The 27,640-nt window shown below is 38.8% G+C and overlaps 1 protein-coding gene across 6 annotated transcripts in view; it reads left to right on the top strand.

Annotated features, from left to right (window-relative positions):
- The window catches only part of FGF12 (fibroblast growth factor 12), a 585,576-nt gene that overhangs the window by 347,471 nt on the left and 210,465 nt on the right, over positions 1-27,640 (top strand). For all 6 annotated transcript variants that reach the window (XM_043874199.1, XM_043874197.1, XM_043874196.1 and 3 more), the window contains one exon: positions 12,134-12,244. In XM_043874199.1, coding sequence (XP_043730134.1) covers positions 12,134-12,244 — 111 coding nt within the window. The remainder of the gene's footprint in view (positions 1-12,133; positions 12,245-27,640) is intronic.

Genomic DNA, 27,640 nt, shown 5'->3' with positions numbered 1-27,640 from the left:
TAGTGTAAGGAAGACCAAGGACTGTGACTCAGTGAGGGTGACCAGAATCAAACCCTCCTTCATGAATGCAAATCATTAGAAAGGCAAAGAAGTCATTTGGGTTCCTAGGAATGCTCACATTAAGCTTTTTCTATCCTCATATTTCATGATATTCCATGGTATTCTACACTGACACAGGGCTCCCTTAGAAGCCTAATGATAGATTCTTATTTGGAGAAGGAGAGGTCATACAGTTTTCCAGAGCTGAAGGGAGTCTACACATGTTCCATCTAGCAAGCCCACCAAGCAACTACAGTCCTCAGGCTGACCTTCTCTCCACCTTCACTGCTGCTCCCTCCCTAAGGCTTCACTATATGTCAGTGGCTTCCTGTGTGGCTTCTAGGACCACAGAACCATGTACTCTGAGCCATCCTTCTCTATTGTTCCTCAGCATGGCTTTCTAAAATACTGCCCTCATAATTTATTCCCAGGCTTAAAATCCTTCAGTTTCCTTACTGACTGATTCCATGCTACTGATGTTTGTCTTTCTCTGAAGTGGGTGGAACAAGACAAACTTGTTATGTGGATATTTTAATTTTTGTGTGTTTTTAGTATTGGTATTTTTTAAACACTTGAGCTTTAATTTATAATATATGTATAATGTATGTAGTAGTACCTACATGTAATTTATAAATAATAAATATATAGTGAAAAGTCACTCAGTCGTGTCCAACTCTTTGCAACCCCATGGACTGTAGCCCACCAGGCTCCTCCATCCATGGAATTTTCTAGGCAAGAGTACTGGAGTGGGTTGCCATTTCCTTCTCCAGGGGATCTTCCCGACCATTAACAAAATTCAGGTCTAGCAACTTGCCACTCGAAAGCCAATATGCAGGAGGCCAGATTTATGGAAAGGAAAGTTTGCTTTTTTTTTTTTTTTTAGTCTTATTTGTATCTTTGGATTTTTAAAAATTTTGTTTGAATATAGTTGATTTACAATGTTCGTTACAGGTGTATAGCAAATTGGCTGACTTATACATATACACATTTTTTTTTCAGGTTCTTTCCCCGTATAAGTTAATATGGAACACTGAGTTGAGTTCTCTGTGCTACAAACATTAGGCCCTTGTTGGTTATCTACCTTATATATAGTAAAGTGTGTATATTAATAACAAGCTCCTGATTTATCCCTCCCCCATACTGTTTCCCTTTTGGTAACCATAAGTTTGTTTTGAATGTTTGCTTTATTTTGGAGGCTGGCACCTGGTAGGGAGGGTAGACTCATGTCCAAAGGCCAACTCCCCTGACAGTCATTGGACAAGCGCTTTTTAAAGGGGAATTTCAGGGGTATATGGACAGAGGGAGGGGGCTATATGCAGAAAAAGCATGGCCAGCTCCGACAGTCACAATCGTCTTGAAGTTAGTCGTGCGGTGGTCTGATCAGCATCCTCTTGACTGTTCAAAGTTCAGTTAGTCTTCAGTTTCAGGGTCTGTTTGTTTCCATCTCTCTGAGGCCAGTTCTCAGAATTCTGGCAGCTTATATCATGTCTAGTCTAGTCACCATGTAGTTAACTTCTTCCACCTGGTGGGGGTTTCAGTGCGTACAAAACAACTCAAAGGATATGGCTCCGAAGATTATCTATCGTCCTTGATGAAGAACTGAAAGTCCTTGACTTTATTTAATGACTAAGCTATTATTATTTGGTCTTGTTTGACTGCTTTTTCTGTTTCTGTATTTTCTCATTTTTCTGATTAAATTTCTTCTTTGACTAAAGTTTTTCTGCAGACAAAAGGCAGGCAGAGGTCCATGGCAGGGGATGGTTTCTGTCCTGGGAAGCCCTCACAGGGCCCTGCTTTTTTCATATGGAGGTTGTAGATTTAACATTTCACAGATAGAGATATATACTCGAAAGAGTTTGGAGCTCATTGCTTTAAAGGATAAAATATATGTTATTAGCTCCTTAAAGAACCTCAAGTGTCTTGGGTCCATACTTCCCTTCTGCTGTCACCTCCAGCCCCTGTGATCACCCTTTTATTTCCCCATACCGTGGCCTCTCTCGGGCACTCGTCCACTCTGAATATGCTCAGCTTGTGCGTCACATGGGGCTGGCCGTCCTGCTAATACTGCTCAAAGCACAACTGCCCTGCCTATTCAAGGCCAAGTCTGAAAAGTCGAAGCCTTTCTTTACTGCTTCTTGTCCTAGAACCCACCACCCCAGGTCAGCTTAGCAGCCTTGCTCTGTGATTTCATGGCGTTTTGTCTGTTTCTCTAGGACAGCACTTTCCGTGTTCACTGGTTTGGTTTATGGTGTGTGTGCCTCGGCGACGAGGCTGTGCGTGCTGTCACGGCAGGACTTGCATCTTACTCATCTTTGTACCCAGCACCTAGTGCACGTTGGAAGTCAGTAAATGGTATTTGAGTTATTTTAAATTTCCACGAACATCTTCCTCTAGAGAGGAAACTGGGAGGGATGGGGTTAATGATACAAGGAATAAAATTGGCTCAGCACAGAAACCCCATCTGATGGGCATTTCCCTGCCCTGCTTCTCTGATCTTCCCCATCTTCCCAGCTCAGACTGCTTTAGTGAAGCGGATACTTTGGAAAGCCGTGTCCTTTCTTTCCATTTAGCTTTGAGGCAGCATGAAGGTTGAGAGTTGCCTGTCTCAAGGTCACTGGATTGCGGCTGAAGTGGGAGGCAACTCAGGGCTTTGGAGTCTGTGCAGTTTATGGAAGGATGCTGCTGTGCTTGTCAGACTGTGTTCAGTGTGGAGGGGCTGAGACTGAAAAGGGGAGGAAAGACACTGCAAGTATTCAAAGGCTTTACACAGCTCTCTTACAAATGAGGAGCTCCTCTAAAAGTCACCCTCACAGTGGAAAATCCCAGGTATCGCTTACATCCTTTCTGTCCACATGCAAACATCCTGTACCTACTCTGTGCCTGGCCCTGTGCTGGGTGTTGGGACAGGGTCGTGAATCATTCCAGATCCTTGCCCTTGAGGAGCTAAACCTAGTTCAGCAGCTTGAGACAGAGCATAAGCAAACAGCTGTGAAGGTGTGGGGAGTCCTCGCCTGTGCCTGAGGGAGTGATTAATTTAGCCTCAGGGCGTCAGGGAAGGCCCAGTGGAAGACAGCCTGGAAGGGTGGGGCCTAAGCAGCAGATGAGGTGTGAATTTCAGGCAGCAGGAACTACATCATCAGGGTCTAGAGCAAGGGTCGGCCAACTTTTTCTGGAAGGGGCCTGTTAGTAAATATTTTAGGCTTTTCAGGCTGTAGGACCTCTGTTGCAAGTACTCATCTCTGTTGTTGTAGCACAGAAGTAGCCAGGGGCAAATGTGTGAATGGAGGAGCATGGGCTGTGTTCCAATAAAACTTTATTTACAGAATTGGCAGCAGCAGGGCTGTAGTTTGCCAGCTCCTGGTCGAGAGGAGGATCTTCAGAGAGCCTCTCATCTGCTGGTTCCCAGTCTTTTCAAGCATTAGGATTACTTTGCATTTCCTGTCCCTGTCTCTGCGTGCTCTTAGCTCTTACCCCAGGGCTCTTCATCAGGTCTTGGTCAAGTCCGCTGCTAACCATACTGTCCACAGTAACACTCTCATCCCCTGGGTCCTCCATCCTTTTCCATCGCCTTCATTTTGTCACGGTACCTTTACAACAGAAAACTGTTGTATGTGAATTGTTGGTTTCCATCTTGTCTTCTGTGTTGGAATGTAAGCCATGAGGCTTGTGCTCTGCTGTACTCAGCGCTGTGCTGGAACCTGGAGTGTGCATCTTGTCTGCTCCAGCGCTGCATCCAGTGAGGTCAAATGATAGTTGTCAACCAGCCATGATGGGAAGATGACCCCTTAGAAATCAGTCCCATGAAAATCAGGTTTGGGGCATTTTTTTTTTTTAAGAGCTGTTTTATGAGCATATCACTAGTTATCCCCTCTACCTAGAATAACTACTGGAAAGTCTGGTGCTCAGTACATGCTTGTTTTTTGGATAAAATGTGCTGTTAGTATCTGCTGGTTGAGAAAATAGATTCGCACTTATAAATACAGAGTCCTCTTTCAATTATTATTGTTACAGGGGATTTCCGTGGCCTTGGGGAGGGTAACTGCTGATGACATCTGTCACCTTCACGTGACCTGCTAGAGGACTGAGGACTCAGGACAAGACATGGCAGTCTTCACCCCACTGAGCAGACAGATTCTGCTGAGTCTGTGACTTCCCATGATGTGGCATCTCTGCCTTATTCACTGCACTCTCCTGAGTGAATGTGGGGTCTCAGGCCTGCCTCTTTTTTTCCTAAACAAGTATTTTGAATAAATTCCCCCAGCTTAGTGTGACTGTCATTTTTGCACTGTATTCAGAAGTCCAGATAAATTCTGTCCTCTTTCCAGTGTCTTCCTGTATCAAACTCTGATTTGTCTGGGGCTTTGATGTATGGTATGCAAATGTGCCCTAGTCTATACCCTTTAGCTGTGATTGTCAGAAGTATATCTGTTTATGAACAATTTCCAACCCTGATAATCTAATTTTGAAATCTGCAGCAGTATGAGGCCCGGAAGCACTCGACAAGAATCACAATTTAACAGCCTCTTCAATCTCAGCTCCTTTAAATGGGCAACATTAAACCTTGATACTAAGGGTCTGTTTGTAAGCCCACAGAGACTGATTAAAAAAAAAAAGCACCATCAAATTACCACACAAAGCATGCTTAACATTTACAAAGACCTCTCCATTTGCAGGATGCTTGCTCAACAGTCTTTTCAATTCCCTGTTCTAAGCACACACTAAGAAGTAGAAATGTGAACTTGTGTTTAACCGCCATCTGGCTTATCTCAAAGCTTTCCAGGACCTCAGGCCTGGAAAGGACTTCTCTTTGCCACGCAGAATGCCTTAGCTTTCGGAGATCTCTGTGCCCTTCATTACTGTCCTGACCTGTAGCTTTTTTTCTGCTTCTCTCTGTTTGCTTCTGTCGAGGGCCAACAAACTCACCGTTTTCCTTAGATAGCTTGTTCTCTTTGTGAATACAGTTTACACAAAGGTCCTTTTTTACCTGCCTCCCCATAACGTTCACCCATTGGCCCTAGTTCTGTCCCCCTGGAGCCACTGAGAACAAATTGGCCTTTTCTTACTTCTGTCTTCCTACTACTCTCGAGAAAGTGGGGACAGCTCTCACGTCCCCTGAGTCCTCCCTGTGCAGGCTGCATATCCACTGTTCATTCAACCATTCTTCATGTGACAGTCCTTTGTACCCTCTTTATTTGGCTCCTATTCCTCTGGACATGTTTCATTTTCACCAGTGTCTTTCTTAAAGGGACCCAACAGAGCCGGAGAATGGCTCTCTCTTCCTTAACTAATTCTGGAACCTTGGGTAAGTGAATCACAATCATCTCACCTGACCGATGAGAAAAAGTACCTTACACATTCAGTAGTGAGTATCAGGTACAACTGTAGTAAAATCATAGAGGAAATGTCTGGTAGGAAGTAGATGGGTTCAGCCATTATTATCATAATAAGTACTGTTACTTGTCTGGATATGACTTCCATAACAAAATTGGGATCACTCTTATATTTTTTATTTTACATTGGAGTTTACATGGGGACACTTTCTCTAAATTTAGGTGCAAATGTTGAACAGGTTGGCCCTAGATAAACACAGTCCAATTTTAGTATCATATGTATGTATATATGGGGCTTCCTCGGTGGCTCAATGGTGAAAAATCCGCCTGCCATTGCAGGAGATATGGGTTTGATCCCTGGGTTGGGAAGATCCCCTGGAGAAGGAAATGGAAAATCCCATGGACAGAGGAGCCTGGTGGACTACAGTCCATGGGATCACAAAGAGTTGGACATGACTTAGCAACTAAACAACAATATGTAATATATATTTTATATTGACATATTTTATATGTGTGCAAATATGTTAATATCAAATATATGCGCACACACACACACATACATATATATTTCTTGCAGCTTCCTATAACCCCTTTCCTTTGTCACTCCCACACTTCAATAACTGATGTGACTGATGCACACCTAGGTGCTCCCCTTCCTCCTTCTCATTTCTTCTCTGCTTTCCTCTCCTCCCCCACCCCACCCACCCTGGCTAGTCCCAGTTCTGAAGCCCACACAAGCTCCAGATTATGTCATGGATGTTCTTTGGAAAGGAAAGGTTGATGTTCATTCAGTATATCAGAAAGAAGTCTTATCCTAACTCATCCATGTGTTGGCTGGATGACCTTGGACAAGACATTTTCCCTCTGAGGCTCAGTTTTTATTTTCTGTCTTTGATGTTAATGAAAGAAGGTATTTTGAAGAATGAAGGTGTTGGCTTCCAAGTTCCTTTTCAGTTCTAAAATTCATTCTGATTCCTACAATCTAGTATTCATTTGAGATGTGTGATCAGGTTCCCTCGGCTCTGACTGTGTTCTGATTTCAAGTATATACTTAGGTAACAACCTCATAGCACCACACATTAAGGCAGCAGGAATGTCTCGATAACTCCTTCAGGTATCAGCTTTTCTGAGTGGCTTTGGAGTCAAACACTCTGTGGAAATTGACAGGTCATTCTGAAGGGAATCAGTGCTAAACTTGAGGTCCTATGCTTTACTTTATTTTTTTACCAACCTCTTTGAAGGTAACATTTTTTACTTGCTTTTGCGGCCATAATTATTATTTTTAATAAAGTTTTTACTTTAAAATGCTTTTACATTTATAGAAAGATTAAAATAGTACAAAAAGTTCCCATGTATCCTACAAGTTTCCCATATGAACATCTTACATTCATTTGGTATACTTGTGACAATTAGTGAATTGGTATTGATACATTATGATTAACATAGTTCAGTTCAGTTCAGTCGCTCAGTCGTGTCCGACTCTTTGCGACCCCATGAATCGCAGAACGCCAGGCCTCCCTGTCCATTGCCAACTCCCGAAGTTTACTCAAACTCCATCGAGTTGGTGATGCCATCCAGCCATCTCATCTTCTGTCGTCCGCTTCTCCTCCTGCCCCCAATCCCTCCCAGCATCAGGGTCTTTTCCAATGAGTCAACTCTTTGCATGAGGTGGCCAAAGTACTGGAGTTTCAGCTTCAGCATCAGTCCTTCCAATGAACACCCAGGTCTGATCTCCTTTAGGATGGACTGGTTGGATCTCCTTGCAGTCCAAGGGAAAGTCCATACTCTATTCAGATGTCCTCAACTTTTGCCTAATGTCCTTTTTCAGTTCCAGGGTCACATCAAGGACACCACTTTGCATTTGTTGTTGTATCTCCTTAGGCTCCTTTTTGCTGTGACATTTTCTCAGAATTTCTTTTTTTTTTCTTTTAATTTTTTGACAGTTTCAAGGGGTACTGGTCAGTTGTTTTGTAGGATATCCTTCAGTTGAGATTTGTTTGATGTTTTTCTCATGATTTGACTGGGGTTATGGGTTTTGGGGAGGAAGATCACAGAGGTAAAGTGCCATTCACATCATACCAAGAGTAGGTACCATCAGCATGTTTCATGACTGTTGACCTTAACCCTGACGCCCTGGCTGAGATAGCATTTTATTTGTCAGATTTCTGCAGTGATGTAACCTCCCACCCTCCATCCCCTTTTCATATTCTCTTAGGAAGGAAGTCACTGTGTACAACCACTGCTAGTTCTTATTCACCTGATTGTCCAGGGTGGGTATTTCTGATGGCTGTAGTCTTTTTTTCCACCAGAATTCTCCTATTTTGTTGACATCTTCTAGGGCTTTGTCATCTAAATCCAGCCAGCAATAAGGAAGGGAAAATGTGGAGGAGAATGTTTGCTTTTAAAAGCCTTGGCCTGAAAATGGCACACATCACTTCCACTTAACATTCCATATGACACTCATTCATCTGCCAAACCTAACTGCAAGCGAGGCTAGGACATATGGTCTAGCTGGGTGCCCAGGAAAAAGAGGAAATGGATTTTGGAGAAAATCTAGCAGTATTTGCTACACTACTTCAGAGTACAAAAGGGAATAAACCAAACCCATGTCTTCTCACCATCTAATAATATAGCCATCATTTCATTAAAAAATGAAAATATAATGGAAAACATAATCTTAGAATCAAGGAGAATCATATAAATTGAATATAAAATTAGCTTAATAAAACTTATTCCATTGACCTTATTTTTCTTATTTCACTGTTGACCTATGAACATTTGTTGAGAATAGGCGGTTACCTACATGTCAGCATTTGAAAACTTCTGCCATATATTATACCTGGGCCAGATTCTGCATCATTCCCAAAGTCTGCCATGCTGTTTTTTCCTTTACCCATTGTTTGTCTGCAGTGCTCTTCCTGTGGTTTCTTTGCCTATGAAAGTGCATTCACTCTTCAAGTGACAGATGAGGTGCCTTCATCAAGCCTCAAGACAGAATTAGTCCCTTGCTCCTTATGGTATCATGTCACTCTGCTTCCATTAATAATTTAACAGTTACCCACACTAGTATTATATATATGTATGTTTCATGCATTAGACTAGGTGCCCCCTGAGGACAGCACAGGTCTTATTGATTTGTTAGATCCCTAAGCATAGTCTGAAAAATATAAAGCATGTTTGTTGAATGCACCCAGAATGTTAGATGTCCCAAAAAGTGGTCTCATTTTTAAACCTCTTTCTTTAAAATACAACAAAACACTTTCTTTTATTCCCCCAATTATAAAAGTGATCCTCCGTTATGACAGCCACACCTTCCTGGTAGAGGTGATTTTGAACTGAGCCTGGAAAGGTTGATAGGGTTTGATGATAATAAAGGTATAGCCCTGTCAGGAATGCCATACTGCTTTCTATGACACATCCTAGGTTCAGAGCATTTATTTAATAGATGATCAGATCTCCTTTGAAACAGCTGTAGTGTAAAACATTCACTTTCATAAATCATCATATAATTAAAACCCAGACTCTAAGCTTGTTCTGGCACTGCTTCTGGGCAGTCGAGGTTGATGTACAAGCCCAATGCTCATTATCTTGAACAGGAGTTACCAACCTGAATTCCCAGGGTCCCAACAGAGAGATAACTTCACCATAGCAAAAGAAGTGTTTAATTACCACTACAGAAAGAGGAGCATGGAAAAAAAAATCATTTTCAGACTTTAATGATTCAGCTGCCATGGCTCTCATTACCAGCCAAAACATGACTTCTTAAGGTGATCTGATCAAGTTTATTAGAAATAAAGTATGAATTATAAGACAGTTGTCCGTTTCTTTCCATCTCTCCCTTTCTATAATCTGCTCTTAGTCTTTTGGTTACTTTAGTGACATTAAGAACTCAATTAATATTTTACTGGAATGTAAATCAGGAGACAAGTCTATTCGTAAAATGCTGCCTTCATCTCACTTACACTGTTTCCTCAATTTTCAGGGTTGAAAAATTAGACCTTAATTAGAGTTTATAGTATTATGGGGCTTTTCATTTCACACTATTACATTTATTTATTCATCTGAAATTCTAAATGTTGATAGATAGCATAGAATTATTTTTTCCCATTATACAGATCAGGAGAATAGTCTCAGATACTAAGTGACTTGCTCAGGACCCCACAGCAATTGTTGTTCAAAGCTGAGTCTCCTGAGTGCAAATCGAGAGTTGAATGTACCGCAGTAGCATTTACCTGTCAACCAGTTAGCCTTGTGGCAGAAGCTCAGACTTTCTTATTTCCTCTGATTGTAAAAGTGACTCACACATAATAATAGCCAAGTCTTCCTGGGGGAAGTGATCTGGAACTGAGCCTGGGAAGGTTGGTAGGGTTTGATAGATGGTAGGGGTCCAGTATATATTTTTGCATTGAGGTTAGCTAGCTATCAATACGCGCTCCCCTACATATCCCTTGTTGCGGGGGTGGGGGGGGGCGGGCATGGAGACAGCACATTCAGAATGGATCTGTGGATTGATTTCTGGCACTCTTTAGAGAAGAAGATTCTCAAGTCAAAGAGACTTTAAGTCATAGTTGCTCAACGTCAATAGAGAATCATAGAAAGGACCTAGATATCACTTACGTTAACTTCCAGATTTTATTGGTGAGGAAGTTAAGGCCTACAAATTATTATTTGTTAATTAAATTTATTTATTTTTAATTGACGGATAATTGCTTTACAGGATTGTGTTGGTCTCTGCCAAACATCCACATGAATCAGCCATTGGTATACCTATGTCCCCACTCTCTCAAATATCCCCGCCACCTTCTTCCTCATCCCACCCCTCTAGGTTGTTACAGAGCCCCAGTTTGAGTAATGCCTACACATTTAAAATATATTGAATTTATTTAACCCATAGTGTTAATACATAGTTATCAATCAGAATGCCTAATTTCCAATTTAATTCTTTTTAATACCCTGCTTCATAATTACCAGTTGGTTTTTTTTTTTGTGGGGGGCATCTTTTCTACTTTTTAGGACTGCTTTGAAGAAGATATGTTTATACAGGCATCGCCTCGCATTCCCAAGTATGTGTGATCTAGTCGTAGGTGTAAAAGACATGATGGTCGTAGGGAGCAGGTCTGTTCCCAAAGAGTTTGTTGCACTGAATCCTTAACTGGAACTCTTACTTAGATTCAACCATCAGTAAATATGTTTAGTTTAACACACAGTACTTAGCATATTGCCTGCTCCCCCATCCAAAAGATATTCTGAATTATTATTGGTTTAATAAGTTGGTGAAGGAACTGACTCTCAGTTGAGATTCATTGATTGCTCTTTTGAGGATAATGCATAACTACATCACCAATCATATGATTCCCATCCTTACCTCATTTTTTTGTCAACAGAAGCAGCATTTTTCTTTTCCTACTAATTTTTATGAAATAGGACAATAAATATAGTACATGTTTGTGTGTGTATGTGCTCAGTTGCTCATTCCTGTCCAATTCTTTGCTACCCCATGGACTGTTGCCTGCCAGGCTCCTCTGTCCGTGGGATTTTCCAGGCAAGAATACTGGAGCAGGTTGCCATTTCCTTTGCAGGGCATCTTCCTGACTCAGGGATTGAACCTGCATCTCCCGCATTGGCGGATGGCTTCTTTACCGCTGAGCCACCTGGGAAGCCCCCTATAAGTGTGCTGGAGTAGTCTAATTTTTACCAAACACTGAAGTAGAGACAAAGATGGTAGTGATATTGTAGAAAACAGATTGTTGCTACAGCTAGTACCCCAGTGAAAAGCTTTAAATATTTATGGTTAGTGGCTATACAAAAATTCAAATGTGTTATACAAAGATCAGTTTGATGGTATTAGTGTGTTGGGAATTTTAAAAGCTGAAGACCACATCTAGTTTGAAATATTTGCAGAAATATATATGGCTTGATTTTTATTTATTTATTTTTTGTACTGGAAAAATGACTCTTGTGGTATTGGGGCTTACTCTGGTGATGTATTTACTGAAGGTGAAATCTGTTTCCACATACTTTCCAGTGACATCTCATGGCCATGGAGGGTTTAACTTTATTCTGTGGATCTCATCCAAGACTGAATTTGGTTAGAATTTTAAAACCAGGGGTTTCTGATAGATAGTTGTCATTCAGCAGAAATAGAAGTCTTCCAGGACCTGATTATAACTGCGGAAAGCTTAGGAAATACACTGGCAGTTTGGTCTGAACAGTATTCTGGAATGGGACCACAAGCTTGGTGGTATATTGAAGCCAGACACTAGATGCACAAGGGAGAGGAATAACTCCTTTTTTAGCACACCTCTGTATTTTCCTAATCATAATTAGCTTTTATTCATTTAGGCTTCCTTTGTGGCTCAGCTGGTAAAAGAATCTGCCTGCAATGTGGGAGACCTGTTTTGATCCCTGGGCTGTGAAGATCCCCCGGAGAAGGGAAAGGCTACCCACTCCAGTATTCTGGCCTGGAGAATTCCATGGACTGTATAGACCATGGGGTCACAAAGAGTCAGACGCGACTGAGTGACTTTCACTTTCACTTTTATTCATTTACATTTGGTTTACTGTTGCAGAATATTATGGATCTGCCTTTAGAAAGAAAAAAAGTAAAGCTATGTTACCAAAATTCCTCCTTTCCAAATAGCCACTTCAGTATTTAAACCATTGGCATTTATGCATTGACTTACGGGATATTTTTGATAATTTGCAAGTGTGCATTTTTACAAACCAAATAAAAACTTGAATAATCATTTCATTTTGTTTTGCAGAACCCCAGCTGAAAGGAATTGTGACAAGGTTATTCAGCCAGCAGGGATATTTCCTGCAGATGCACCCAGATGGTACCATCGATGGGACCAAGGACGAAAACAGCGACTACAGTAAGGAACATTAGCTTCGTGCAATCCAATTACAATCAGATGTATGGCTTAGTGTCTCTTAGACTTAAAGCACAGCCAGGCTGCCTTTGGGACTGTTCAACTACTAGTAAGCTAGTTGTCTTTTCCTTTGTCCCTTTTGGTATGATTCCTATAGCAAAGAGACAGTAATGGATAGAACTTATGTACTCAATAAGAAAGTAGGAGGCTTGAAGGAGTTCTGACTGCTCAGTGGACAAAAATTTCCTCTCATTCCATTGTTTGTAGTCAGGATGATGTTAAAGTATTCACGGAAACAAGGCATACTTTCCAGTGCAAGGTAGTGTTTTAATCCTAGAACTGGATAGTAAAAATACTATAATAAGTCTTAGAACATCATTTCTGGAAGACAAAAATTACTTCTCAAAGTAAATATTGAATATATACATTTGTATATTACATGTTATTTTATCTTGACTGAGGCCAAATTTATTGATTTTAAAATAAAACTATATTAAAATATTATATTTTACAGTATATATGATAATAAGATAAACACCAGTAGAACTGCAATTTTGTTTACAATTTTTTGAAATGAAATGCAAATATTAAAAGATTATTGATGACATCTCTGGAAATAATGTTTAACTAATTTAACTATAGGGCTGACAAGTTTGATAATTACCAAATCATCAAGGCCTGACAGAGTGTATTTGCATTTCAGAAGCATTTTTATTATAAGCCTCAGAGTCAGCAATGACCACTCTCATCATACCATATCAATTTCTACATAATCATATATAGGTACCTGGGGAGGAAATTTCTATTATTCTAAAATTATGTAGGGCATTATGTTGTTTCCCAAAGTTTGTCTGTATTCACTGCTAGATCTTTATTACTGGTCACTGGTCACATAGTAAATGCTCATTAAATCTATACCCAATTGAGTTGTCTTTTATAGATGTGACTTTTTGGTCAGACTTTCTTTCACTTTCTTTCTTTCTTTTACTTGTGGTCAGACTGACATTCTATCCAACTGAATGAGGTAATCTAAAAGCTTGATATTTTATGGTGAAAGTGTTAGTTGCTCAGTCATGTCCGACTCTTTGCCACCCCATGGACTGTAGCCCACCAGGCTCCTCTGTTCATAGAATTCTCCAGGAAAGAATGCTGGAGTGGGTAGCCATTCCCTTCTCCAAGGCATCTTCCTAATCCAGGGATTGAAACCAGATCTCTTGCACTGCGGGTAGATTCTTTACCAGCTGAGCCGCCAGCGAAAAATACAGATCTGAGGAAAGTTCTATGATCCCTAGAGTGTGAAAATGCTCCTATCCACCCCTTCTAAATTATTCTTTGTTTACTTAATGTTGCATGTTACAAAATATGAATTACAATAAAGAAAAGATCTTATTATAGAGAATTTCAGCCCATTTTCTGCTGAGGAGTTGATTCGCTTATTGTGTTTCACATTGTTGGTTCGAGTTTGTGGAAATAAATTCTTTAAATGATTTAAGGTTTTCCCTGAGTCCAGATGAATAAGGATGCTTCCCTCTCCATGTAGAATTTCCATTTATTGCATCTGAACTTGAATGCAAATTTAATGAAGCTACAAGTGTAGATGGAAAGAATCAAGGATGTTGCTTAGCTGTGTCACCCCCTGCTGTCTCTGAGGTATCCCTTGATCTGGTTTCTTTTTCTATAAAATGAGGTGGCTGGAGATGAAAGCATTAATATCCTCTGTCAGCACCAGCCACCCAACTTAAAAAAAGATTGAAAAATTATAAATTTAGGAAGATAGATTCAAGTGAGCCAAATAGCCATACTTAGTTTAATAGGATGCAACTGTAACCCAGACAACTGTCCTGTGAGCGCATGACATTTATCACAGAGCAGTCGCAGAGAGGGGAAAGTGTGGAGTCCACTAACAGAAACACTTCAACGTTTTTAGAAAAATAGTTGCAAGTGCTCTTTCTCCAAATGCTGGGTCAATGGCTAATGCAGATCTACAACCACATGTAAATATATACATTTATACACAAACATATGTGTGTATATATATATATATATGTATGTATATTTATAGGCATAATGGCATTATGCATGACACACACACTGAGGGTACTACGTTTGGTCACATACTTTTAGAAACTAGAAATTTAAAATATCTTATATTTTATTAAAATAAACTACTGCATACATTTATTGACACATTGGTATTAAAAGGACTTTAAATATACAAAATAATAAGACTTAATAAATTCATTTGGATACCCAACCCTTGGCTTAAGATTTAGTTAAAAACATCATTACATCTGAAGCCCCGGTATGCTCTTTCAAAATGGTAGAGTCCTGCTTTTCCCCTTCAGTACCAGGTATAACAACTATCCTGAATTTGACTTTTTTTTAAACTTCCATGCAGGTTTACAAGTACATTTTTCATATATATATGATGCATATATCATATACATCATTCATGGCATTGTTTTGCATGGTTTTAAACTTTTTTAAGAGGAACATTACTGTATATAATTTTATGTATTTTTCCCCCAATATCATGGCCATCCAATGCATATATGGTGATATATTTGCTTTATATCACTCATTTTCATTTTTGTAAAGTATCCCATTGCGTGAACATACCAAAATACATTTATCCATTCTCTTTTCAATGAATAATAAGCATTTATATTTTAAGGCAATTACAAACAGTGCTGCTAAAATATATCTTGTAGATGTTGAAGAAGCCTCCCTGGCCATCCTTAATAAAATTAAACATTTCACCTTTACCCTTTATGTTCTGCTACCCCAGTTTTTTTTCTATTTATAGCTCCTATGATGGTCTAAAATGTATATTGTTGCTGTTTATTTTTTATCTTCTCCCAAGGAGAATATAATTTTCCTGAGTGAAGAGATTTTGTTTTGATCTAGAATCTAGAACGATCATTAATACATAGTAAGCACTCAACAAAAGATGAAACAAATGAATTAATGTGTCCTTATGCATATGTGTAAAAGTTTCTGTAGATCATTGTCTATCCACCTAAGTATTTTTTAATATTTCCTTTTGAAATAATGTTAGACTTTAGAGAAATTACAGAATAATAGGAAATTCCAGTGTACACTTCACCCAGCTTCCCCTAATGGGCACCACTTTATGTAACAACACTACAATTATCAAATCCAAGAAATTAACATTGGTAAGTACAATTAATTGAGCTATAGACTTTATTCTGATTTTGCCAGTTTTTCAACTAATGTACTTTTTTCTGATACCGACCCCCCCCATATTTTAATTAAAAATATCCAGTGAAAACAAGTTACTTTTATTTTTACCTTTTCTGAGTGTGGATTGAGGTAAAAATATCAGAGAAGGCTTTAAATTGTATTCATGCTTTTTAATAGAAAATTATAAACCTCTAAGCTGTTAAAATGCATTTTCTTTCTCTACTTTGTGTGGGCAGGAGTAAAAGCATTTGATTGTTTGAAAAAAATCTTGTTACTATGAGCATCTGTCAGAAGTGTGATGTTTGGTTCAGTAGACATCATTGGGTCTAGCCAACCTTACCATAGCATCTTGGATTGAATTAATAGGACACCTGATCTTTTGTTCATGAAGAAAAGACTAATTACATGTAATTGAGTACAAAGCCAAATGGGTTTGTCAGCAGCAACAGATAAAAATCTCTGCAAATGTAATGATAACAAAAGATGCAGAACAGTGTTGAAACACTGGCACAAAAAAAAAGACAATTGCAGTTGGGAGAGTATTAATAGGAATATTTTACATAAAATTAGAAAGGTAATTATTCTGCTCCACTGGTTACCATAGGAGAAGATACATTTGAAGAGGTCAAACATGCTGGGGTGATAACAATTAAAATATTATAACCAAATGCATTGTTCCCTTTGTTCTCTGAACAAAAATATTCAGGGCCACTTGACTATGGCATGAGCTGCCTGATAAATGAGTACAATGGTGAAACTGGAGATAGTCAAGCAGATGCTGTACTTGTAGAGGATTTATGAGAAAAAAAACCCAAAAACTCCTTTGGTGTGGGAGAGGAAGAACATGGTGAGGGTTGCGACAGTTTCAGAACTCACTGACTTTTAAGGTCTCCTTCAGTCTTGAGATTCATTTAAAAATTATTTTGAATAGATAAATATATGATAAAAAATTGTAAAGGCACATAAAAGGATATACAGTTGAAAAAGAGCAAAACAGTGCTTAACAACCAGAAGCTGGATTGGTACTACCAGCAGGCCTTGGTATGCTTCTGTTGAATATAAACAGTTTCATAGGACACCAGATCAGAAAAGGCCATTGTGACTGTGATGGATCAGGATGAAAATGAGACCACTCTGTAATCACATCTGAATGTAGACAAAAACAAGAAAGTTGTCCAAACTACAAGATGATCAAATGTTGCTCTACCCTGGCTTATATGGGTGACTACAGCTTTATTACCAGGAACAGAAGTTACTATGTTCTTATTGCCATCCAGATAAGAATTATTAAGATATCCAATTATAGAACTATACCTGCATCCATAGAGCGTTCAACCCAGAATAAATCTGCTTTCTTTGAGCCTCCTTAAAAATCACTTAAGACCAAATCTGGAAGTCCTTGCTTACACCGCACTGACTAAAACATCTCAGTTCTGCCATGGTGTGTATTTTTCTTCTTTACTGAGGGTCAATAAACCCAACTTTGTTCAACCACAGATGTTTGGATGTATTTCTTTGGTTAGGACGCATTAACATAGTCAGAAGAGATTTTCTGTGCTTCTCCTCTCTGCCATCTGGCCACATTTCTTGGTATTCTTTCAGATGCAGTCTGTGCATTAAAAACATACACAACATTATCCATATATATGTGTTAATATATCTATATCTGTCTACTATCTACCAGGGCTTCCCTGGTAACTCAATCAGTAAAGAATCTTCCTGCAGAGCCAGAGACCTGGGTTTGATACCTGGGTTGGGAAGATCCTCTGGAGAAGGAAATGGCAACCAAGTCTAATATTCTTGCCTGGAAAATCCTAGGGACAGAGGAGCCACGTGGGCTACAGTCCATGGGATTGCAAGAGTTGGACACGACTGAGGGACTAAACCACTACCATCATCTTGCTGAGTACTGTTTCTTAACTTAAAATGTTGTAGCTATAAGACTTTTTCCATATTAGGACATATTTAAATAGGATACTTTAACCTAGTTTCCTCTTGAAGTATATTTTAGTTCTTTCTAGTTTTGCTAATACAAACTGTGCTATAAACAATATCCATGTACAGAAGTCATTCTGTATGTGCGCAAGCATATTTGGATAGATACTTAAAAGAGATATTGCTTGGTCAAGGTTTTGTGCTTTTTATATCTTTGAAAAAGACCTATTCATTCTCCATCATACAAATTTACACTGAGGGTGGCTGTTTCCTTATTAGCCAACACAGTGTGTTATCAAATTTTTGGTTCTTTGTTATCTAAAATCATAAACTTTGTTTTCTTATTATGTGTTAGGTTGAACACTTGTTCATATATTCTATGAGCCATCTGCAGTTCTTTTTCTATGAAATGTTTGTTTATATTTATTTATATTAAATGTCTTTTATCATTTGCAGGAAATCTATATTTTAAAAGTCAGCTCATTGTTATGTGAGTTGCAAATGCCTTCACTCATTTTGTTGTCTCTAAATTTTTTTGCCATGCTTTATTTTACTTTATTTTAAATATGCATTTATGCCCCCAACTTTTCTATTTAGAAAGCTATCATTCATTCCAAGATTATTTAAAAAAAAAGAAAAACCCTCCCATGTTTTAGTAAGGAATTGTTTGATTTTTACACTTTGTGTTTAATTAATCTGGAATTTTATTTCTTAACTTTTGATTCTAGACTTCTAATATTTTGTGTTCCTAGCTACTGGTTACAAGTACAATTTCTTTAGATTTGATGAATGTATTAAGTTCTCTATGATTTCAGCATAAAAAGAATATTTCAAAAAGGTGTGTATCTGAGTTTCATGAATCCAATTGGAAATTTAAAAATTTACTCATCCAGCTATGTTTTCTATACAATACTAAACATATGATGTTTTGATACCACCAATCATAAGTATATAGACACAGCCAAAGCCAACAGAAGTTCTGTATTGCTAAACTATGAACAAAAACATGATCCAAATGGTTAGTTGAGAAAAATCATTAAGGACATAAGGGAGTCTGCAAGGAATTGTAAAGATGTTCTGTCGTCTTAACAAGGGACCTTTCTGGACATTGACATCACTTTCACCTACTCAAACATATACATTTTAGTAGTCATGGGAGATCAAGGGCTGTGCCATATCCAATTATAGGGTTATTATTTTCTCCTAGTATTGTCTATACTTTAAGAATATATCACAATTTGTATGTGTGAAATCACACCTACAAGTCAGATGAAAAGAAAAAGAAATGTGTGTGTTATCCTGCTGATTTTCTTTAAGCAAGGTTATTTATATAATTCTGAGCAACACTTTGGTACATGTAATGTTGTTACTCTTATAGTGGCATGCCTTTTCAAGAGCAAAATTAATATTCAATCTTAGCTTATAAATGCAGTTACCTGACTTGATTTTTTTTTAAATAAAGAAAAAGTATTGCCTTTCGGCTTTCATAGCTAGAAGAAAAATGATGGGTGTTTGTTAGAAATTTGTTTTTGTTGAATGTGTTTCAATTTTAAAGACTGCTCCTTCAAATAATATTTGTGGAAAGCTTGAACAAGAACCAATTATTTCCTTGAATAGTTTACCCATTCACATGTGTTCATAAGGAAATAACTCCTCAGCTTTTTTTTTTTTTAATCTTGACATTGTAGCATTTTATGTATTTCCTTTTGACCCTAAGACTTTTACCCTATGGCTAGTAAAATAAAACATGAGCCATTTGAGATTATCCTTTTCCTAGCTGCTCTATGACTGTTTGTGGCATGTTTATATAGACAGTATATATAGTGGTTAAAGAATCTTACGGGAGCCACGTCACCAGGTGTATTCCTAGAAGAACTAAGGACTTATATTATCTTTAGTCTTCTGGCACTGTGAGGTGAATGGCGTGTTGGTCTTGAGCAAGTCACATAAACTTTCTCAGATTTATGCAATCTCTGATTTTACAGAATGAGAGGAAGAGAGAATCTGTAAGCTTTTTATAGTCTTTCCTTTAATTCTCATATAGAAGTAAATGTGTGCTCAGAAAAACTGATCGACAGATTCCACTTCCATAAATACCAGTTGTTCTGGAAGGTATGTTACTGGCAGGAAATCTTCAGTCTGCAAATTCCTATGTGATATTCTCAAGGTGCATATAAAGATCTGGGGAGTTATATACATAAGTGATAGAGCCAGAACTGAATCCAGGCTGACTTGAGATTCTATGCCTTCGAGTTAGTTATTTAACCTAAATCTTAATTCCCTCATTTATTTGGGCTTCCCTGGTGGCTCAGAAGGTGAAGAATCCATCTGCAATGTGGGAGACCTGGTTTGATCCCTGGGTTGGGAAGATCCCTTGGAAAAGGGAATGCCTACCCACTCCAGTATTCTGGCCTAGAGAATTCCATGGACCGAGGAGCCTGGAAGGTAATAGTGCATGTTGTTGCAAGTGGGGATAATAATAGTACATAGATCATAGGATTGTTGTGTAGATTCAATGGGTGATTCATGAAAAGTGCCTAAAATAATGCCAAAAGCCTGGTTAAATGTTGTCCATTGTTGTTGTTATTCTCCCCAGTAGGGGTCAGAGTCCTTGTTTGCCAGGAGCTTATAGATAGGGACCATTTTAACAGAAGTAGAGTTCTTAATGGTGGTAGCTGTTGTGATGTGAAAGAACTCAGTGCTTAAGCTGAAGGGTCTGGAAAGTACTCTAAATTAGTGGTTCCTAAAGTGTGCACTTCCTGGACCTCCAGCACCAGCATCATCTGGAAACTTGTTTGTTGTTGTTGTTCAGTTGCTCAGTTGTGTTCAACTCTTTGCGACTCCACGGACTACAGCACTCCAGGCTTCCCAGTCTGTCATCTGGAGCTTGCTCAAATTCATGTCCGTTGAGACGGTGATGCCATCCAACCATCTCATCCTCTCTCATCCCCTTCTCCTCCTGCCTTTGATCTTTCCCAGCATCAGGGTCTTTTCTAAATGAGTCGGCTCTTCGCATCAGGTGGCCAAAGTACTGGAGCTTCAGCTTTAGCATTAGTCCTTCCAGTGAATATTCAGGATTGATTTCCTTGAGACTCTTGGTGCTAAGTCGCTTCAGTCATGTCTGGCACTTTGTGACTCACGTAGATCTTGTGAATCAGAACCTCAGTGCTGGGGCTCAGCAATGTGTGTTTTGACAAAGCTTCCAGATGATTCTGATGCACTGCAGGAGGTATGAAGGGGCACTCTCCTCTGCATCCTGGCTGTGAAGTGTTCACATTTGCTAATGAAGCAGTCTCTGTCTTGGAACTGTCATACCTAGTTCTATGGGAACCTAATTCCTAATGTAATAGCGAAAGCACAGGTCTGCAGGTAGATTGAAAAGCACACTGAAATTCAGGCTTTCTAGTATCTCAAATGTGTGGAATCTGTTCCATTTTTATTTCATTTCCTGGAGAGTCAGAGCTCAGTTCTAGACAAGTTATGTGATCAAACTTAGGTTGGGGAATAATTTAAAAAATTCACGTATAATAATATTTGGTTGCTCAGTTGTGTCTGACTCTTCTGTGACCCCAAAGAGTGTAGTCTGCCAGCCTCCTCTGTCCATGGGATTTCCCAGGCAAGAATACTGGAATGGGTTGCCATTTCCTTCTCCAGGGAATCTTCCTGACCCAGGATCGAACCTGAGTCTCTTGAGTCTCCTGCATTAGCAGGTGGATTCTTTACCACTAGTGCCACCTGGGAAGCCAATATAATGATAAGTAAACACATATCACATAGTTTTATGTCTCAGAGCTTTTACACATGCTAATTCCTTTTTCTTGGAATGACTTCACCAATCTTATCCACCTGGTTAATCCCTCTTACCCTTCTTGAAAACTCTTATCTCTTTTGTCCCTATGAAGCTTTCTCCAGCCATGCCCTCAATTGCCAACCTCACACAAAACCTCACATTAATTACTCTCTTCACTCTATTGTGTTTGAACCTTGTGTGTGCATTTTCAGTTGCAGAAACATTATACGATAGTACATCATACTTTGTATTGCAGTTCCTTATCTGCATTTGTGTAGATAAAGAATAACATCCTTATTTGCCCTTCTGCTTAGAATAGCAATGATATTTTCCAAGATCCCTTATAGGAGGGCTATGCAGATGTGTTTCATTTAGCTGGCGCACTTCAAGAAAAAAATGAGTGCATCCAAGCAATGGATGCATCTAGTTTTCCCTACATTTCCTCCTACCTGCCTGGTCCTAAAGACTTTTCCTTTTTATTGGCGCATAGTTGCGTTACAATGTTTTTAGTTTCTACTGTACAGCAAAGTGAATCAGCTATATGTGTGTATACATATATTTATATATATCCCCTCTTTTCTTATTTCTTTCCCATTTCTGTCAACAGAGCACTGAGTTTTCTGTTTTACAGTAGGTTCTCATTGGTTATCTATTTTATATTCATAGCATCAATGGTGTATATATGTCAATCCTAATCTCTCAGTTCATCCCACCCCTTTTCTGCCTGGATATCCATGTTTGTTCTCTATGTCTGTCTGTCTCTATTTCTGCTTTGCAAATGAGTGCGTGCTAAGTTGCTTCAGTCATGTCTGACTCTTTGCGATGCTATGGTCTGTAGCCCCCCAGGCTCCTCTGTCCATGGAGATTCTCTAGGCAAGAATACTGGAGTGGGTTGCCATGTTCTCCTCCAGGGGATCTTCCTGACCCAGGGATCGAACCCTTGTCTCCTATGGCTCCTGCATTGCAGGTGGATTCTTTACCCCTGAGCCAGTGGGGAAGCCCAAGATTGTCTAAATCTTATATAGATAGTTTGTTCACATTCCACCTATATATGTTACTATATTTGTTTTTCTGTTTCTGACTCCTGAAGACTTTTGAATTTGGGATACCTGTGGTTCTTTCTCAATGTTTGTGAAATCAAAACCAAACCAAACCAAAACCAGTAAAAACTCAAAGGAAGAGTTTATACCACTTAAATATTACCAATTGTAAGGCAGATGTAAAGCTTGGGCTTTCATTCAGATAACCTGTTTCCAGTCCAAGTCCTATCCTTAATTATCTGTATGATCTTGTTTCAGTCATGTAAGCTCTCTGTTCCTTGGATTTCTGGTCTATAAAATGAGCTTTGGGGAAAGGTCATCTCCAGTGTTGTTAACAAATCTGAAACTTAGAAAGCCTATAAATTGTCAATGATTTCTGTTTTTATTTTTCAAAAACTTGAAACTTTCCTTTTTAAACACATTGCAAAAAAGGGCAAAATTGTGAGAGCAGATAGTGCGATAATTTTTGCGTTGAATTTAAAAACAATAGTAAATTTACCTTCAAAGTGTATGCAGAATTTGACCACCTCTGTGTACAGTCAAAGCTATGGTTTTTCCAGCAGTCATGTACAGATATGAGTTGGACCATAAAGAAGACTGAATGCTGAAGAATTGATGCTTTTGAATAGTGGTGCTGGATAAGACTCTTGAGAGTCCCTTGGACTGCAAGGAGATCAAACCAGTCAGTCGTAAAGAAAGTCAACCTGGAATATTCATTGGAAGGACTGAGGCCGAAGCTGAAGCTCCAGTATTTTGGCTGCCTGATGCTAAGAACCAACTCATTGGAAAAGACCCTATTGCTGAGAAAGATTGAGGGCAGGAGAAGAAGGTGGTAACAGAGGATGAGATGGCTGGATGGCATCACCAGCTCAACAAACATGAGTTTGTGTGAATTCCGGGAGATAGCGAAGGACAGGGAAGCCTGATGTGCTGCTGTCCATGGGGTCACAACCAGCCAGACACAACTGAGTGACTGAGCAACAGCATCACTGTTTTCACTACCTAGTCCACACTACTCTCATCTTTGGTCTAGTGCAATATCTTCCTAAGTCATCTTGTACTTAAGGCTTTCCCCCCTTAGTATCCACACAGCAGTGAGAGTGACCTAGTTAAAATGGATCAGGTAAACTGACTTTTCTGCTCAATCTCTTTCACTGCACATCATTAAGGGTAAAAGACAAATTCATCCCATGACCAGTAAGATTTTACATAATCCTACCCATTACCTCCTGACTATTCTCCTCCTCTTTCTTTTGGCTAGTCTTCCAGCTGTTCCTGTAACACACCAATCATGCTCCCCTCTTTCCCCATCATCTAAAATGTTTTTCCTCCAAATATCTCAGTAGCACACTCCCTCATCATCTTCAGTCCCTTACTTAAAAGTGGGAGGGATCGTTAGAGGTAGTTAGGGAGTTTGGGATGGACATGTACGCTCTGCTGTCTTTAAAGTGGATAACTGACAAGGACCCACTGTGTAGCACAGGGAACTGTCCTCCGTGTTGTATGACAATCTAATCAGGAAAAGAACTTGAAAAATAATAGACACAAATATATCTTCAACTGAATCACTTTGTTGTACATCTGAAACTAACACACCATTGTTAATCAACTATATTCCAATAAAAAAAATGAAGGCTTTTCCCATGGCAGTAGTCTTTTCTGGTTAATTTATATATGTTTCAATCCTTATCTTCAACACTTTATCTCCCTTGGCAACTTGATTTATTTATTTTTTCCCACTATTTACCATTATGTAATATACTTACTTATTTTATTATGTCCCTACTCCACTAAAATGTTCCCCATATACACCACACATCTCCCTCATTCATAATTTTGCTTATGTTATTTTCTCCAGTAACTATGTTATCCTCTAAAAATAATACCAACTGCCTTTTGTCTTTGAGAACTTTTTCTGATGTTTTTAACTGGAAGTCTTGCTTTCTCTTCTGCATACACTATACACCTCAAGATATTTATGTAGTTTAATCTGTATTGATGCATCAACTTTCTTTAAGTTATAAGTTCCTTCAGGGCACTGACTATGTCTGACTTATTTATGTGTTGGCATTTAACAGGGCCTTGACAATAGATAAGAATAGCAACAAATTCATAGTAATTAATTCATAGTAACAAATAGTATCATCAGACTCCCATATAAATTTAAAGGCATAATTAGAATATAAGCTCCACAGGGGCAAGGAGCATGGTTTGCATTTTGTATTGTATCCTCAGCACCTAGAATAGTGCTTGGCTCATAGTAGGTTTTCAGTATTTGTTGAATAGATGAATAAAAGTGAATTTTCAGAATAGCCTTATCAAAAATGAATAGGATTTTGTCAAACAACACCTAGCCTGAAGGTTTAATGCAAATTAAGTCACATTTGCCTCTTTTTATCTTTTTGAGAATGAGAGACAGTTTAAGAGATTTCAAAAGATGGATAAGGAAGTCATTTTCCATTATGAAACTAGAAAAAAAAATTGAGTATGTATGCTTAGTCTGGAAAAGTGAACTCTATAGCAATGATAGTGAAAGAGGACACTGTTGTGCAGTTTTAAATATATCTTCAAAGTGTTATGTGAATATATATTCATGGTGATAATTACAGAGGCATCAGTTTCTGAAAGTATGTAAATGGTACATTTACCTAGAAGAGAGGGAGCCATTGCTTTTATTATTCAACTAGGATCAGCAGCTAAATTTAAGCTTATGTTGCAGGAAAAAGAAAATATACACTCAGGTGCTTTAAGGGTAAGAAAGAAAGGCAGCCAGGGAGTTCTTGAAGTAGTAGAAAGAGGTATTAGAGTTCTGATGAATTAGAAATTATTAAAATTTCTCCAAAATTGTCTGATTCTGAGGCTCTAAGAAGTGAGTTGATTTGCTCAAGATAGAGTGAGGACAATTCAGTTCTGTAATATCCATAACCTGTGCTCCTTTTTCTATATAAATTATTGCTTGAGAGATTATGCAATTTAGCTACATTCTCAAACTGAATAGATTTTAACAAATGGAATTTGGATTTGTTAAAATGTGGCTGGTTCAATTATGCATTCGGTCTGTGGCCACCAACTGAATAAGGGATAAATCAAAACTTAATTCTCATGTGGGTCAATATTTTCCAGAGCATACTGCTTTGAAGTACAAAAGAAAAACTACATATTTTAAGTGAGGGATTTGAAAAATAAAATGGTCATTAATGTGCTAAACATTATTTCTTAATGTATGAGTTTGGGCCACATTTGATAGTAATAGGTAACGTTTACCCAGTACTTTCTAAAGTGTCTAGTACAGGTATACAAATTTTATAATTTTTACTCATTTAAGTATTATATCAATCCTATAAAACAGGGGCTGTAATTATTCCTACTTTGAAAATGAGTAAACTGAGGCAAAGGAAGTTGGAATAATTAATCCATAGTCATACAAATAAATTAATTAATAAATTAATCACATGAATATTAAATGGGAGACCTAGGATTTGACCTCAGTGAATTTAGTTCAGTGAAACATACCTCAATGAAACTATGAGCCATGTTGTGTAGGGCCACCCAAGACGGACGGATCATGGTGGAGAGTTCTGACAAAATGTGGTCCACTGGAGAAAGGAATGGCAAACCACTTCAGTATTCTTGCCTTGAGAACCCCATGAACAGTATGAAAAGGCAAAAATATAGGACACTGAAAGATGAACTCCCCAGGTTGATAGGTGCCCAATATGCTACGGAGATCAGTGGAGAAATAACTCCAGAAAGAATGAAGAGACAGAGTCAAAGTAACACCACCACCTAGTTGTGGAGTGATGGTTGATGAAAGTAAAGTCTGATGCTGTTAAGAGCAATATTGCATAGGAACCTGGAATATCAGGTTCATGACTCAAGGCAAATTCAGTTCAGTTCAGTAGCTCAGTTGTGTCCAACTCTTTGTGACCCCATGGACTACAGCACACCAGACCTCTCTGTCCATCACCAGCTCCCAGAGTTTATTCAGACTCATGTCCTTTGAGTTGGTTATGCCATTCAACCACCTCATCCTCTGCCGTCCCCTTCTCCTCCTGCCTTCAGTCTTTCCCAATATCAGGGTCTTTTCCAATGAGTCAGTTCTTTGTATCATGTGGCCAAAATATTGGAGTTTCAGCTTCAGCATCAGAAATTCTAACTAATATTCAGGACTGATTTCCTTTAGGATGGACTGGTTGGATCTCCTTGCACTCCAAGGGACTCTCAAGAGTCTTCTCCAACACCATAGTTCAAAAGTATCATTTCTTCGGTGCTCAGCTTTCTTTACTGTCCAACCCTCACATCCATACATGACTACTGGAAAAACCAAAACCTTGATTAGACGGACCTTTGTTGGTAAAGTAATCTCTCCGGTTTTTAACATGCTGTCTAGGTTACCTGGAGTAACAGGCTAATTTTGCCTTGGAGTACAGAATGAAGCAGGGCAAAGGCTAACAGAGTTTTGCCAAGAGAACGCACTGGTCATGGCAAACACCCTCCTCCAACAACACAAGAGAAGACTCTACACATGGACATAACCAGATGGTCAACACTGAAATCAGACTGATTATATTCTTTGCAGCCAAAGATGAAGAAGCTCTATTCTTTGCAGCCAAAGATGAAGAAGCTCTATACAGTCAGCAAAAACAAGACCGGGAGCTGACTGTGGCTCAGATCATGAACTCCTTATTGCCAAATTCAGACTTAAATTGAAGAAAGTAGGGAAAACCACTAGACCATTCAGGTATGACCTAAATCAAACCCCTTTCCATTACACAGTGGAAGTCAGAAATAGATTTAAGGGACTAGATCTGATAGACAGAGTGCCTGAAGAACTATCAATGGAGGTTCATGACATTGTATAGGAGGTAGTGATCAAGACCATCCAGAAGAAAAAGAAATGCAAAAAGGCAAAATGGTTGTCTGAGGAGACCTTACAAATAGCTGATAAAAGAAGAGAACCTAAAGGCAAAGGAGAAAAGGAAAGATATACCCATTTGAATGCAGAGTTCCAAAGAATAGCAAGGAGAGATAGGAAAGCCTTCCTCAGTGATCAATGCAAAAAAATAGAGGAAAACGATTGAAAAAGACTAGAGATCTCTTCAAGAAAATTAGAGATACCAAGGGAACATTTCATGCAAAGATGGGCTCAATAAAGGACAGAAATGGTATGGACCTAACAGAAGCAGAAGATATTAAGAAGAGGTGGCAAGAATACCCAGAAGAACTATGAAAAAAGATCTTCATGACCCAGATAACCACAATGGTGTGATCACTCACTAGAGCCAGACATCCTAGAGTGTGAAGTCAAGTGGGGCCTTAGGAAGCATCACTACGAACAAAGCTAGTGGAGGTGATGGAATTCTAGCTGATCTGTTTCAAATCCTGGAAGATGATGCTGTTAAAGTGCTGCACTCACTATGCCAGCAAATC

This window comes from Cervus elaphus, chromosome 19 (genome assembly GCF_910594005.1).
Source record: "Cervus elaphus chromosome 19, mCerEla1.1, whole genome shotgun sequence".
Taxonomy (NCBI): domain Eukaryota; kingdom Metazoa; phylum Chordata; class Mammalia; order Artiodactyla; family Cervidae; genus Cervus; species Cervus elaphus.
Note: the sequence above shows the minus strand (reverse complement) of the source record. Positions and strands in the feature narration are given on the sequence as shown.